Source organism: Pelophylax lessonae, assembly GCF_965119305.1.
Source record: "Pelophylax lessonae genome assembly, chromosome: 9".
Classification (NCBI taxonomy): domain Eukaryota; kingdom Metazoa; phylum Chordata; class Amphibia; order Anura; family Ranidae; genus Pelophylax; species Pelophylax lessonae.
The window spans coordinates 271,067,620-271,083,370 of record NC_138776.1 but is presented as its reverse complement, the minus strand read 5'-3'; the positions used below and the strand labels follow the sequence as shown (position 1 = coordinate 271,083,370).

At 44.5% G+C, this 15,751-nt stretch overlaps 3 protein-coding genes across 3 annotated transcripts in view; 1 reads left to right on the top strand and 2 right to left on the bottom strand.

Annotated features, from left to right (window-relative positions):
- LOC309564079 (uncharacterized protein) overlaps nucleotides 1-14,066 on the bottom strand; it is a gene marked incomplete at its 5' end in the record, with an annotated part of 30,610 nt that extends 16,544 nt beyond the window's left edge. Inside the window, 2 exons of the mRNA XM_082268707.1 lie at nucleotides 2,639-3,777; nucleotides 13,992-14,066. Of these exons, the coding sequence (XP_082124833.1) occupies nucleotides 2,639-3,777; nucleotides 13,992-14,066 (1,214 nt within the window). The remainder of the gene's footprint in view (nucleotides 1-2,638; nucleotides 3,778-13,991) is intronic.
- Nucleotides 1-15,751, top strand: part of LOC309564465 (uncharacterized protein) — a gene marked incomplete at both ends in the record, with an annotated part of 1,172,539 nt that overhangs the window by 971,029 nt on the left and 185,759 nt on the right.
- The window catches only part of LOC309564074 (uncharacterized protein), a gene marked incomplete at both ends in the record, with an annotated part of 288,253 nt that overhangs the window by 114,546 nt on the left and 157,956 nt on the right, over nucleotides 1-15,751 (bottom strand). The gene's annotated exons all lie outside the window — the stretch shown is intronic.

Here is a 15,751-nt window from a genome sequence, read left to right as displayed (position 1 = left end):
CGGTGATGAGTCTTGGGAGTTGGAATTGGTATTTCAACATATCTCTACATGACTGCTGAGTGGAGATTTTCTGCAGCTGCAAATCCACTTTATTACAAAAAACGCAGGAGCGTTACAAGATGACAACTACATGGATTTATCCTAAAATAACATTTATTGATTTAACTAAAACCAGATCTCAATAAAATGAGGAAACTGGTCCCAAACTGAGCTCAGCTCGTACACAGGAGATCAATGTCTCCTACTAATTTCACTCATGTACATTATACATATATAAGGATAAGTTGGTATATATCATAAGGTTCGTGTAGGTATAGATATTTCCTCTCTTCACTGGTCTACGCGTTTCGCACAAGGCTTCTTCAGGACTATGAAGATGTACAGTTTTCTCTTATAAACAGACTCGATATTAGTGTTTCACACACATAGAACATAATCTGTATTTATGTACATCATAATAAATACAAACATGGCTTACTAGCACACGGCCTTCCTTCCAACCCCCAACAAATTATCCCGACCTGGGGCGGACACAGGGGGAAAAAAAATCACACTAAAATGTGTTGTATATATAGGTATCGGTCCTGATGATCCTAGGTACAAGATAAAATATATATGTGTAGTAGTGTGAGGAGTAATTACATTCTCTATTCTATATCTATTCATACAGAAAGGAGGAAGGATAATCACCTTATGAGGATAGCAGGTTGGTATACACCGGATGGAGTTTATACTCCCATAATATGTGGGTGTCTCTCTCTATAGGGGTCACCTAGGTATATGATCAAAGCCCATCTTGTTTATGACTCATAGTTAGTGTACTCTTATCTTTAATAATGTAGGTTTCAGCCAACCTGTAGGTTAGGTACATCTCTTGGATATACTTCCCGCCCCTTACCTATGTAAGAAATGTCAAATGGAGGAGGAGCCTGCAGTAGTTATTTTTTAATAAAGGATTTTTCAAAAATTGTGTGTTTGTTTTTATTACTTCTTGACACTTTTTTGGTGAATAGGTACAGGTAATATGTTCCCGATGCTCATTCACATGAAGAGTGGGGGGGGCGGGATCTGGGTGCCCCCTTGGTAAAAGGGGCTTTCAGATTACGACAAGTCCCCTGCCTGCAGACCCCCACAAGCACAGGCCACAGTTGTGGGGAAGAGGCCCTTGTCTCCATCAACATGGGGACGAGGTGCTTTAGGGTGGGGGGGGCAGAGCTTCCCCAAAGCACCCACCCACCTATGTTGGAGGACATGTGGCCTGGTATTAAGGAGGGGGGCCCTCACTCATCTCTCCCACTTTCCTGACCTGTCGAGCTGCATGCCAGGATAAACGGGTCTGGTATGGATTTTAGGGGAGAACCCATGCTGGTTTTTTTTCTTTAATTTTAGCCCCTGAAGGGCTTGGTATGGACTGGTGGGGGGAGGGGGACCACGCCATTTTTTTCTATTCATCTGTCAGTGGGGAAGCCCGATGACAGCTGATGAGTCATGGTTGGTAAGGATGCAGGTGGCCAGTTTCCCGGCTTGCTGCTTAAAACCAGCTATTTCTTCACATAGTATTTGCATCGGTCGATCATTTTTTTTTACTGATCCAAATTCGAATCGTTCTGAAAAGTTGGAATTCGTTACAAAATACATAAAGTAAACAAATTTTAAGAGATTTCAACAAAATTCATTACAATTTCGTTTGGAGATTTGAATACATCCAAATCTAGGAATACCCAAAAATTTGTCGGAATTTGTATTCGCAGCGAAACGGATTTCACGTGTCTAACACTTAATGGCCACCCGCTAACAGCTGGGCTCCCAGCCAATGCAAATGGCCGCCGATGGCAGGGCCCAATCTCCAGGCATGGATCCTCTACACGTGTGCCATAACACCACCCCGCTGATAGCTGGGAACTCAATGACCACTCGGGACATCCTGGAAGACTTCTGGATACCAAAGGAAGCTCCTGACATCCCGCACAGCTGCCCAGCACCAGACCCGCCCACCAATACTTCCAATAGGTAGGAAAACTTCATACAAAAATGGTCCTATAAGTGAGGAGGACAAAAAAGGAACGCAGCCATTGGCTTATCCTGAACATTTTTGGGGGTGGGGTCTTATGGTGGAGGAACGAGGGCGGATCTACCCAAACGTATGCTGCCATGGACATCTGTCAGGAAAGCACATTATGGCCACTAGATGGAACTGACCATTATAGGAAATCCCTTTTCACCATGACTGGGGGAATGCGAGTCACATTTCATCAACCCATTTATAACAACCAGATCTGTAAGTGTTTGTGAAATCTTCCCGCACAAAATGTACTCAGCCAATGAAAGGTAAGGACTCCATTTTTATTTTTCTCCTGCTATCAATGGCCAACACTTCATCCATGTCTTTGGTGATCTCTGATCTCCTTATGAAGTGTTTCTTACATGAATCAGCCATGGAGTATATCTGAGGTGTATATCAGGGTGTGCTTCTTCCCCACATGTCCACCAACATTCATATACAAGACATTTCCCGCACTCAAGGCACTAATACACCTCCAGGGTTGTGTGGGACCCCTGATGTACAAGAAGACAGGACTTCAGTGAGGAACATTTCCCTCACTCAGGACAGGAAAGTGGCTTCTCCCCCGTGCGAGATCTCTGATGCGTGGAAAGATATGACTTGCGTGAAAAACATTTCCCGCGCTGAGGACAGGAATACGACTTCTCACCCGTGTGCAGTCTCTGATGTCTGGAAAGAGCAGACTTCTGTGCAAAACATTTCCCGCACTCAGGACAGGAATACGGCTTCTCACCAGTGTGCGATCTCTGATGCGTGGAAAGATGGGACTTGTGTACAAAACATTTTCCGCACTCAGGACAGGCATATGGCTTTTCCCCAGTGTGCAATCTCTGATGTAGAGAAAGACCGAACATCTTTGCAAAACATTTCCCGCACTCAGGACAGGAATACGGCTTCTCACCAGTGTGCAATCTCTGATGTGTAGAAAGAGTGGACTTGCGTGAAAAACATTTCCCGCACTCAGGACAGGAATACGGCTTCTCACCCGTGTGAGATCTCTGATGTGTGGAAAGATAGGACTTCTGTGCAAAACATTTCCCGCACTCAGGACAGGAATATGGCTTCTCATCTGTGTGAAATTTCTGATGTGTGGAAAGAGTGGACTTACATGAAAAATATTTCCCACACTCAGGACAGGAATACGGCTTCTCACCTGTGTGAGATCTCTGATGTCTGTAAAGATGGGACTTCCGTGAAAAACATTTCCCGCACTCAGGACAGGAATACGGCTTCTCACCCGTGTGAGATCTCTGATGTCTGTAAAGATGGGACTTCCGTGAAAAACATTTCCCACACTCAGGACAGGAATACGGCTTTTCCCCCGTGTGAGATCTCTGATGTGTGTAAAGATGGGACTTCAGTGAAAAACATTTCCCACACTCAGGACAGGAATACGGCTTCTCACAAGTGTGCGATATCTGATGTTTTGAAAGATCAGACTTCTGTGAAAAACATTTCTCGCACTCAGGACAGGAATACGGCTTCTCACCAGTGTGCAATCTATGATGTGTGGAAAGATTGGACTTCTGTGCAAAACATTTCCCGCACTGAGGACAGGAATACGGCTTCTCACCGGTGTGCAATCTCTGATGTGTGGAAAGATTGGTCTTCTTTGCAAAACATTTCCCGCACTGAGGACAGGAATACGGCTTCTCACCAGTGTGAGATTTTTTATGCTCATTAAGATGGCCTTTCAAACGGAAACTCCTCCCGCACTCAGAACAGGAGAACCTCTTATCTGTTGTAAGGACAGTACCGTCCCTCACAGTCTGAGGTTCCTCAGGATAAGATGAATACGATGGTCCGGCACCGTCCCTCACAGTCTGAGGTTCCTCAGGACAAGAGGAATACGATGGTCCGGCACTGTCCCTCACAGTCTGAGGTTCCTCAGGATAAGAGGAATACGATGGTCCGGCACTGTCCCTCACAGTCTGAGGTTCCTCAGGATAAGAGGAATACGATGGTCCGGCACCGTCCCTCACAGTCTGAGGTTCCTCAGGATAAGAGGAATACGATGGTCCATCTACACTGTGTGGTCCCGGATGGACATTTGAGGTAGCTGGGTTTTCTCCTGGACTATACTGTGTGATGTCCTCATCTTCTACTTTACAGTCTGGAGACAAAGTGAGACAATCCTCTGAGGTTTTCCTCATCTCCCGTCCATCTACTAAAATAGAAATACAAAGATTATTACTAGACATCAGCAGATTGGTTCCCCTAAACCAGGACTACGCCGACATCACACAGCTTTGTCTCTAAGGATCTTACAATTCCCCCCTCAAGGTAACTAGTAAATGGGTCCTCTGATCTCCTACCAGTTCATTTCTTTATTCATGGACCTTAGTCAGAGAGTGAGGAAACAACGAGAACTGTCTTTTATATGAGTGACAGTGATGAGGGGATTATAGGACGAGTGTCCTCTCCCCCTCTATCACTCATTGCCATCTTCCCAACACAAGAAGTCCCGCACTTCCTTATTTAGTCCATGATTTAGTCATGAATAACAGCGGGGCTGAGCCCCACCAGAGGTCAGAGAGTGAGGATGGGGGGAGAACAACCAAGATGAAGACTGGACTGATCCTGAAGACCACCATCATTGGGTTACTGACTCCTCCCTCATTATCACTTTCTGTTTAAGGTTCCAAAGTTGGAGGATGTTATCACATTATTATCACCATGTAAAAGTCTGTCCTCCAATCAAATCATCAGATATAAAATGTCCAGCTGGTAGGAAATGGGTGTAACAAAAGAGAATCCATATTATGTGTATATATAGCAGTGGGTAGAGGGGAGAGAGCAGAAGTCAGGAGTATGTAATGTACAACATAGAGTATATAGTGCAGGGGTCAGGAGTATGTAATGTACAACATAGAGTATATAGTGCAGGGGTCAGGAGTATGTAATGTACAACATAGAGTATATAGTGCAGGGATCAGGAGTATGTAATGTACAACATAGAGTATATAGTGCAGGGCTCAGGAGTATGTAATGTACAACATAGAGTATATAGTGCAGGGGTCAGGAGTATGTAATGTACAACATAGAGTATAGTCTGGTCCATAAATATTGGGACATAGACATAATTCTAATCTTTTTGGCTCTATACACCCCCACAATGGATTTAGTCCAGCCTACAGCCAGCCCCTGTTTTGCGTTTGAAGCAGCTGAGCTCATTTCCTCCTTGCCCTTGCTTGGTCTATCATCTCCAGAACACAATTCTAATCTTTTTGGCTCTATACACCACCACATTGGATTTGAAATGAAACAAACAAGATGTGCTTTAACTGCAGACTTTCAGCTTTAATTTGAGGGTATTTACATCCAAATCAGGTGAACGGTGTAGGAATTACAACAGTTTGTATATGTGCCTCCTACTTTTTAAGGGACCAAAAGTAATGGGACAGATTAACAATCATAAATAAAACTTTCACTTTTCAATACTTGGTTGCAAATCCTTTGCAGTCAATTACAGCCTGAAGTCTGGAACACATTGACCTCACTAGACACTGGGTTTCATCCCTGGTGATGCTCTGCCAGGCCTCTACTGCAACTGTCTTCAGTTCCTGCTTGTTCTTGGGGCATTTTCCCTTCAGCAAATGAAATGAATGCTCAATCGGATTCAGGCCAGGTGAATGACTTGGCCATTGCATAACATTCCACTTCTTTACCTTAAAAAAACTCTTTGGTTGCTTTCGCAGTATGCTTCGGGTCATTGTCCATCTGCACTGTGAAGCGAAGTCCAATGAGTTCTGAAGCATTTGGCTGAATATGAGCAGATAATATTCCCCGAAACACTACAGAATTCATCCTGCTGCTTTTGTCAGCAGTCACATCATCAATAAATACAAGAGAACCAGTTCCATTGGCAGCCATACATGCCCACGCCATGACACTACCACCACCATGCTTCACTGATGAGGTGGTATGCTTTGGATCATGAGCAGTTCCTTTCCTTCTCCATACTCTTCTCTTCCCATCACTCTGCTACAAGTTGATCTTGGTCTCATCTGTCCATAGGATGTTCCAGAACTGTGAAGGCTTTTTTAGATGTTGTTTGGCAAACTCAAATCTGACCTTCCTGTTTTTGAGGCTCACCAATGGTTTACATCTTGTGGTGAACCCTCTGTATTCACTCTGGTGAAGTCTTCTCTTGATTGTTGACTTTGACACACATACACCTACCTCCTAGAGAGTGTTCCTGATCTGACACACATACACCTACCTCCTGGAGAGTGTTCTTGATCTGACACACATACACCTACCTCATGGAGAGTGTTCTTCATCTGACACACATACACCTACCTCCTGGAGAGTGTTCCTGATCTGACACACATACACACCTACCTCCTGGAGAGTGTTCTTGATCTGACACACATACACCTACCTCCTGGAGAGTGATCTTGATCTGGCCAACTGTTGTGAAGGGTGTTTTCTTCACCAGGGAAAGAATTCTTAGGTCATCCACCACAGTTGTTTTCCGTGGTCTTCCGGGTCTTTTGGTGTTGCTGAGCTCACCGGTGCATTCTTTCTTTTTAAGGATGTTCCAAACAGTTGATTTGGCCACATCTAATGTTTTTGCTATCTCTCTGATGGGTTTGTTTTGTTTTTTTCAGCCTAATGATGGCTTGCTTCACTGATAGTGACAGCTCTTTGGATCTCATATTGAGAGTTGACAGCAACAGATTCCAAATGCAAATAGCACACTTGAAATGAACTCTGGACCTTTTATCTGCTCCTTGTAAATGGGATAATGAGGGAATAACACACACCTGGCCATGGAACAGCTGAGCAGCCAATTGTCCCATTAGTTTTGGTCCCTTAAAAAGTGGGAGGCACATATACAAACTGTTTTAATCCCTACACCTTTCACCTGATTTGGATGTAAATACCCTCAAATTAAAGCTGCAAGTCTGCAGTTAAAGCACATCTTGTTTGTTTCATTTCAAATCCAATGTGGTGATGTATAGAACCGAAAATATTAGAATTGTGTTGATGTCCCAATATTTATGGACCTGACTGTGTATAGTGCAGGGGTCAGGAGTATGTAATGTACAACATAGAGTATATAGTGCAGGGGTCAGGAGTATGTAATGTACAACATAGAGTATATAGTGCAGGGGTCAGGAGTATGTAATGTACAACATAGAGTATATAGTGCAGTAGTCAGTTGCAGACGTCCCACACTGCTGCACTCAGTGACCTGGGTGTGAGACTATACAGACATATCCCTCCACAGCCAGCAAATAACAGAGCAAGTAACCCCGGGAGAATTGTTCTGTAAGAGATCTTGCTAGACCTGGGCATTGGGCAGAAGACCCAACGTTTATACCCCAGGGGTCTGCCAGCTGAACCCCAGAATCTCCATAAATGCAGTCTAGAGACATAAATTGTGTCTGCAGCACAGAGAAGGAAGGTTATCCGAGAGAAATACAGGAATACAGGACGGGGAACACAGCTCAGGAAAGTGACCAGGGGATTACAGGCTGATATCACCCAGTCCCCAACATACTCTGGACCAATCAGCGAGCAGTATGTGTGGAGCAGTGTATTTAGTGTTAATGACCCACCTTTGCTGATCTCTGTAGGAGTGTCCTCCTCTATAAATGTCCCCGTTATTCCATCCTCCTCCATAGACTGCTGATCATCCCTCACATACGTCTCTTCTTCTTCTGCTTTAACCTCAAATTCTATATCGATTGGATCTCCACTCTAAACCAAGAAAATGAGAGAGAATATCATCTGGAAGATATAAGCTTACATAAAAAACACACACATCCCCTCCACAAATCCATGTTCTAGATGCTCGGTCCCACCAACCTTGTAACATTGAGGGATGATGTGACCTTCCTGTGTGGAATCCCGGGAATACAGAGGACGGGGACATCTCTCTGGTGGGTTCCTGGTATTAGGTGGCTCCATCATATTCTTGTGTCCTTCTGAAACCTCCTCCATCACTCCATACTCCTCATCCTCCTCTTTATATTCTTCTTTTACAACAATATTATCCTTGGAGTTTTCATTCTGAAATATATAATAAAATATTAATTGTAAAAAAACACGATTGCTTATAAATCCTAACTACCAATAATTATCAGACATCTACCTGATGATGGTGAGGGATGGTGTGACCTTCCTGTGTGGAATCCTGGGAATACAGAGGACGGGGACATCTCTCTGGGGGGTTTCTGTAGCTGGATGACTCCACCATGGTGTCCTGATACAGATCTTTGTGTATTTCCTCTATGACCCCATCTTCATCATCCTCCTCTTTTATCTCTTCTTTAACCTCAACTTTAGAATCTCTCAGGTTTCCACTCTGAATATATAATAAAAATGACATCAATGGTAACAATGCAGATAATATACAGATCTTAATGATACTATCAGTGATTGTTCCTCATCTACCTGATGATGGTGAGGGATGGTGTGACCTTCCTGTGTGGAATCCCGGGAATACAGAGGACGGGGACATCTCTCTGGTGGGTTCCCATTGCTGCATCCATCTGTAGGAAACACACACACACACACACACACACACACACTGTCAAGGACCATAAACCAGGCGAAGACAGAAAGTACAGTTAAAAAAAAAAAAAAAGCACAGTTCAGGAATTCAGTCAAAAACAGAAGCCGGGACTTGGATGCCAGAGCAGGTAATCAGAGGAGCCGGGGTCAAGAAACCAGAAGTCAACATAGTCGGAAGCAAAAATCAGGAATAGGAATTAGGAAGAGAAGTGAGCCAGGGCAAATAACACACAGGAACACACTGGAGATCATAGACCAAGCAAAGGCAAGGAGGAAATGAGCTCAGCTGCTTCACATAGAAACATAGAATGTGTCGGCAGATAAGAACCATTTGGCCCATCTAGTCTGCCCAATATATCTGAATCCTATGAATAGTCCCTGGCCCTATCTTATATGAAGGATAGCCTTATGCCTATCCCATGCATGCTTAAACTCCTTCACTGTATTTGCAGCTACCACTTCTGCAGGAAGGTTATTCCATGCATCCACTACTCTCTCAGTAAAGTAATACTTGCTCATATTACTTTTAAACCTTTGCCCCTCTAATTTAAAACTGTGTCCTCTTGTGGTAGTTTTTCTTCTTTTAAATATGCTCTCCTCCTTTACCGAGTTGATCCCCTTTATGTATTTAAAAGTTTCTATCATATCCCCTCTGTCTCTTCTTTCTTCCAAGCTATACATGTTAAGGTCCTTTAACCTTTCCTGGTAAGTTTTTTCCTGCAATCCATGTACTAGTTTAGTAGCACTTCTCTGAACTCTCTCTAGAGTATCTATATCCTTCTGGAGATATGGCCTCCAGTACTGCGCACAATACTCCAAGTGAGGTCTCACCAGTGTTCTGTACAGCGGCATAAGCACTTCTCTCTTTCTACTGCTTATACCTCTCCCTATACATCCAAGCATTCTGCTGGCATTTCCTGCTGGTCTATTACATTGTCTTCCCACCTTCCCTGCTTCAAAAGGGGCTGGCTGTAGGCTGGACTAATGAGGCAGGAAATGGTAACCAGGTGAGTCATTGTGGTAACAAGCGGCTGGTAGTTACTCGACAGCTAAGCAGCTTCTGAACACTGAAAGAAAAGAGCAGCTCGCTAACTATCAGGAGCCCAGCCCTCACAGTAGCCTCTTCCCCAACAATCCCTCCCCCTTGGGAGAGCACCAGACTTGAGGGGAAAACGTATATGGAAAGCCTGGAAACGGGTAGGAGCCTTTACGTCCTAGGATGAGACCCAAGAGCGTTCCCCTGGACTGTAACCCCTCTGTGAACTGGATATCCTATGTGTCCACTAAACCTACGGGAGTCAATGATAGATTGTATCTCATATTCCACATGGTTGTCAACCTTAAGCGGGGAGGGCGTGGTACTGAGGTGGTATAGCAATAACACGTAAGGAAACATGGAATACGTTGTAAATACGAACTTTGGAAGGAAGATCTAATGCGTAGGCCACCATGTTAACCTTATAGAGTATGCGGAAAAGCCCAATATACGGAGGTGCCAGTTTTAGTGAGGGAACACAGAATCAGAGGCAATGGGAAGACAGCCAGACGCTCTCCCCCACTTGGTAGGAGGGTGAAGGTAGGTGTCGGCGGTCAGCATTGCTTGTACCTCTCTCTGGAGTGTTGCAAGGATTCTTGGACCTGTACCCAAGAGTTCCTGAAGATGTTGCTCTAACTCAGAAATGCCTTGCGGAACAGATGTATCAGGTAACATGGATGGCTAGAACTCATAGTTCACCATAAACTGAGATAATCAGGAGGCGGCATTGATGGTGCTATTGTGAGCAAACTCCACCCAAGGTAACAGGTCCCACCAGATGTAATGGTGGTCAGCAATATAGCAATGTAAGAACTGCTTCAAGGCTTGGTCGGCCCATTCTGTGGCCCCATTGGACTGTGGGTTATATGCAGAGGAGAAGGAAAGCTGAACTCCCAACTGTGCACAAAAGGCTCACCAAAACTTGCGTGACACCATCCGGCTACCCCTGTTCGAGATGATAACTTTAAGTAACCCAAGTAACTGAAAGAACTCTCCAGTGAAAATGAATGCCATTTCCTTGGACACAGGCAACTTCTTTAGCGGAATACAATGTGACATTTTGAAAAAAGGATAATCACCATAAGAATAACTGTGTTGCAATCGGAGTTGCCTAAATCCATAATAAAATCAATAGACAAGTGGATCCAAGGCCTCTCTACACTGCGTATGGGTTGAAGGAGGCTCACTGGAAGGTGTCGTGGTGTTTTATTCTGAGCACACACAGGACAAGCGGCTACAAAGCTGGTTTCATGAGCACGGAGACTAGGCCACCAGCATTGTTGAGACAAAGGCCATATGTCTTAACAATATGTCAATACGCCGTAGATTTTTTCCTGGGTGCCCAGCTGCCTTAGGTGAATGGTAGGTCTGGAGGAAAATGGTGCGGAGATTCTTGGGGACAAAGCGGTCATGAGGTTTTCCAGGAGGAGAATGGATCTGAGAGGGCATCATTCTCTCACCCAAAGGTGAAGTGAGACTAGAAAAAAATAGCCAAAATGCAGTCTGAAGGTATCACAGGAGTGGGAACAGACTCCATTTTGGAAGAGGAGGAAAACTGTGGAAATAAGGCATCTGCTCTTCTATTCTTTGTATCAGGTATGAATGAGACTATGTAATTGAAGCTTGACAGAAAAAGGTCCCACTGAGCCCTTCCAGGAGGTAAACGTCTAGCCTCATACAAGAATGAAAGATTCTTATGGTCAGTCAAAATGAGGACCAGCACAGTAGTACCCTTGGTGAGATGCTTTCCTTCTTTAAGAGTTAAAATTATGGCTAATAATTCTCTATCCCCAGTTTCAGAATTTCATTTTGCTAAAAACTATTTTTTAGAAAAGTAGCCACAAGGATGGATAGAACTCTCAGGGGTAGGAGTTTGAGACAGGACAGCGCCTACTCCAGTCTCAGACACATGTACTTCAAGAATGACGGGTAACATGGGATCAGGATGTTCCAGCACTGGAACTGCAGCAAAAGTGGCCTTGAGGGATTCAAAGGCTTTAATGGATTCCGTGGGTTGCCCAATTCTGTGGGTTGCCCTCTTTTCTGGTCATACAGTATCAATGAAGGGGTTTGACCAGAAAAGAGAAATTACTCATAAATTCCTGATAATAATTGGCAAAGAAAAAAAAATGTTGTAGAGGACGTAGACCTATGGGCCGAAGCTACTTTAAGACTGCAGATGGCTTCTCTAGGTCCATCGAAAACCTGGCAGCACAAATGACATAACCCAAAAATTGAACCTGTTCATGGAACTCGCACTTTTCCAACTTGCAATAGAGGTTGCTTTCTCTCAACCTCTGTAGCACACGGTAGAGAGACATCTGTGTGGAGGTTCTCTAGGGATTTAGAATATATGAGAAAATCACCCAGGTAAATTACCACACATTATGGCAGCATATCTCAGAGGACATCGTTAACAAAGTCCTGGAAAACTGCAGGAGCGTTGCAGAGACCAAAGGGGCATTACGAGGTATTTGTAGTGTCCGGTCCTAGTATTAAATTTCTATTTGTGGCCCTCATTAATCCTCACAAGATTGTATTTCCCTCGCAAATCGAGCTTAGTGAAGATCGTTGTTCCCTTGAGGCAGTCAAATAATTCCGTTATCAATGGGATCAGATAAGTATTTTTAACAGTAATGCAAATGAGACCCCTATAATCGATATAGAGACTCAGTTGACCACTTTTTTTTTTCCCACAAAGAAAAAGTCGGCACTGGCAGAAGAGAATTTGCGGATGAAACCCCTTGGATAGTTAAATCGCAGCATACTTCTCCATTGCCTTATCCTCCGAGACAGATAGCAGGTAAACCCGGCCACGAGGAGGAATGGCACCGGGGTTGAAGGTCAACTGTGCACTCAAAAGGCCGATGTGCCAAAATACCGGCCTGACCTTTGTCAAAGACATCACAGAATTCATGGTACTTTTCTGGCAATAAAGAGACTGAAGACGTGCACATGATCTTAATCACTTTCTAAAAAGATGTATTAGTGCATTGTGGGGACCATGACAAAACCTCAGCATTACGGCAATTAAAAGAGGGATTGGGCCTCTGTAACCAAGGAAAACTAATGACAACTGGGTAATGAGGTAAGGAAATCACTAGGAATTCAAATTATCTCATGGAGAAGAGCCCCTACAGCCATGGTCAACGGAGTGGTTTCATGGGTCACATGGGCAGGCTGTAGAGGTCTCCCATCATGGTAAGTGGGGAGGCACGAGGCTGCAGTGGTATTGAGTGCTTCAACAGAAAGTGCAGTTAAAATCACACCTTTAAGTAAATAGCAAAAATAACAGTTCAGGAACGTAGTCTAAACCAGAAGCCGGGGTTTGGATTACAGAACAGGTAATCAGAAGAGCAAGGATCAGGAAACCATAAGTCAGTTTAGTCAGGCGAAACAAATCAGGAACAGGTATCGGAAGAGAAGTCAGCCACGGCAAGTCATACACAGAAACACACTGGAGAGCATAGACCATGCAAGGGCAAGGAGGAAATGAGCTAAGCTACTTAAATAGCAAAATGGGGCAGGCTGTGGACTGGACTAATGAGGCAGGTAATGGTAACCAGGTGAGTCACTGTGGTAACGAGCGTCTGGCAATTAACCGACAGCTAAGCAACTTCTGAGCTCTAAAAGAAAAGAGCTGCAGGAGCCCAGCCCTGACACACACTGACTGAATACATTGTTTCTATATGTTTATCAGATGATGGGGGATCTAGGTGGAGCCTCCGTACTGCTCTCTCCTTTACAATAAAGTCTCCTCTTACCCGGTGATGTGAGGGGCGGCTGATTCTCCATCATGACGTCCTTGTAGAGATCCTTGTGTCCTTCTAAATACTCCCACTCCTCCATGGAGAAATAGACAGTGACATCCTGACACCTTATAGGAACCTGACACACACAATGATACAGTCACCATCCAGACACATCCACTTTTTAATCAGAGTATAGCATCAAATCAAGTAAACTCCTGGGATATTGATCTGGTCAGTTAAGTAGCAGTGGGGGTTGTTTATCAGATTCCGCTGCTTTGGTTTTAAATGAAATTATCAGGTGCACTAGATGGGCAACAATGAGACAACCCCCCACAACAGGAATGGTTTTACAGGTGGAGGTCAATAACATTTTTTTCCCTACTCATCTTTTCTGACTGTTTTTTTTTCTAGTTTTGCATTTGGCTGGGGTCAGTGTCACTATTGGTAGCATGAGGCCATACCTGGACCCTATAGAGGTTGCACAGGAATGTTCTGACCCTAAAGGGATTAATCTAGGTTTCCACACTATATATGTGTGTATCATCATCTGCTGGAGATAAAAGACATCACAGTGACTATGGGGGAAGAGGACGGACATGAAATAAGATTTTATTACCTCCTCTGCTGCCACTTCCAGCAACGTCTCCTTGCTTCTGCCTACCTCATGGAACTTCCTGTCTTTGTCAAACATCGCTTCCTGTCTATCCCTGACATCACTTCCTGTCTTCCATAGAGACTGCCTGTCTGGGTAGTGAGATCACCACCTTGTGGAGCTCAGAGGAACTGCAGTCCCGAGAAACGTCTCGTAGTGAGAACACGGCCTTGTGCTGTGTGTGTATGTACTGTATATCCTTATAGATGGGGTCATCTCCACTCCCACCAAGGGGGAGAGAAATATATTACTGCCTAGTCCAGCCTTTCTCAGCCAGGGTTCCTCCAAAGGTTTCTAGGGGTTCCATGAGCAATGAACAATTTCTGTCTCTCAGTAACAACTGACATCAATAATCTGTAAGGGGGGCAGTCTTCCCACTGATGATGATATAAGGGGGTCCTTCTTGGTCATCAATGTAAGGGACCACTGCACTGACCACTGGAAATTACTCCTGGTTCTCGTGAAACTAAAAAGTTATTCAGCTGAGATGAAAGTATTCCTAGCACTGATAAATGACAGCTTGATACTCAGTCTAGTTGTTAAAGAGTACGGATGAGGTGATAGTTAAATTCAAACTTTGGCAGTGTTGTCTACACTTTGTACCCTGGGCTGTATATGATATACTCCTGACCACTGCACTCTGTACCCTGGGCTGTATATGATATACTCCTGACCACTGCACTCTGTACCCTGGGCTGTATATGATATACTCCTGACCACTGCACTCTGTACCCTGGACTCTATATGATATACTCCTGACCACTGCACTCTGTACCCTGGGCTGTATATGATATACTCCTTACCACTGCACTCTGTACCCTGGGCTGTATATGATATACTCCTGACCACTGCACTCTGTACCCTAGGCTCTATATGATATACTCCTGACCACTGCACTCTGTACCCTGGGCTGTATATGATATACTCCTGACCACTGCACTCTGTACCCTGGGCTCTATATGATATACTCCTGACCACTGCACTCTGTACCCTGGGCTGTATATGATATACTCCTGACCACTGCACTCTGTGCCCTAGGCTGTATATCATATACTCCTGACCACTGCACTCTGTACCCTGGGCTGTATATCATATACTCCTGACCACTGCACTCTGTGCCCTAGACTGTATATGATATAGTCCTGACTACTGCACTCTGTACCCTGGGCTGTATATGATATACTCTTGACCACTACACTTTGTACCCTGGGCTGTATATGATATACTCCTGACCACTGCACTCTGTACCCTGGGCTCTATATGATATACTCCTGACCACTGCACTCTGTACCCTGGGCTGTATATGATATACTCCTGACCACTGCACTCTGTGCCCTAGGCTGTATATGATATACTCCTGACCAATGCACTCTGTACCCTGGGCTGTATATGATATACTCCTGACCACTGCACTCTGTGCCCTAGGCTGTATATCATATACTCCTGACCACTGCACTCTGTACCCTGGGCTGTATATCATATACTCCTGACCACTGCACTCTGTGCCCTAGGCTGTATATGATATAGTCCTGACTACTGCACTCTGTACCCTGGGCTGTATGTGATATACTCCTGACCACTGCACTCTGTACCCTGGGCTGTATATGATATACTCCTGACCACTGCACTTTGTACCCTGAGCTGTATATGATATGCTTCTCACCACTGCACTCTGTACCCTGGGCTGTATATGATATACTCCTGACCACCGCACTCTGTACCCT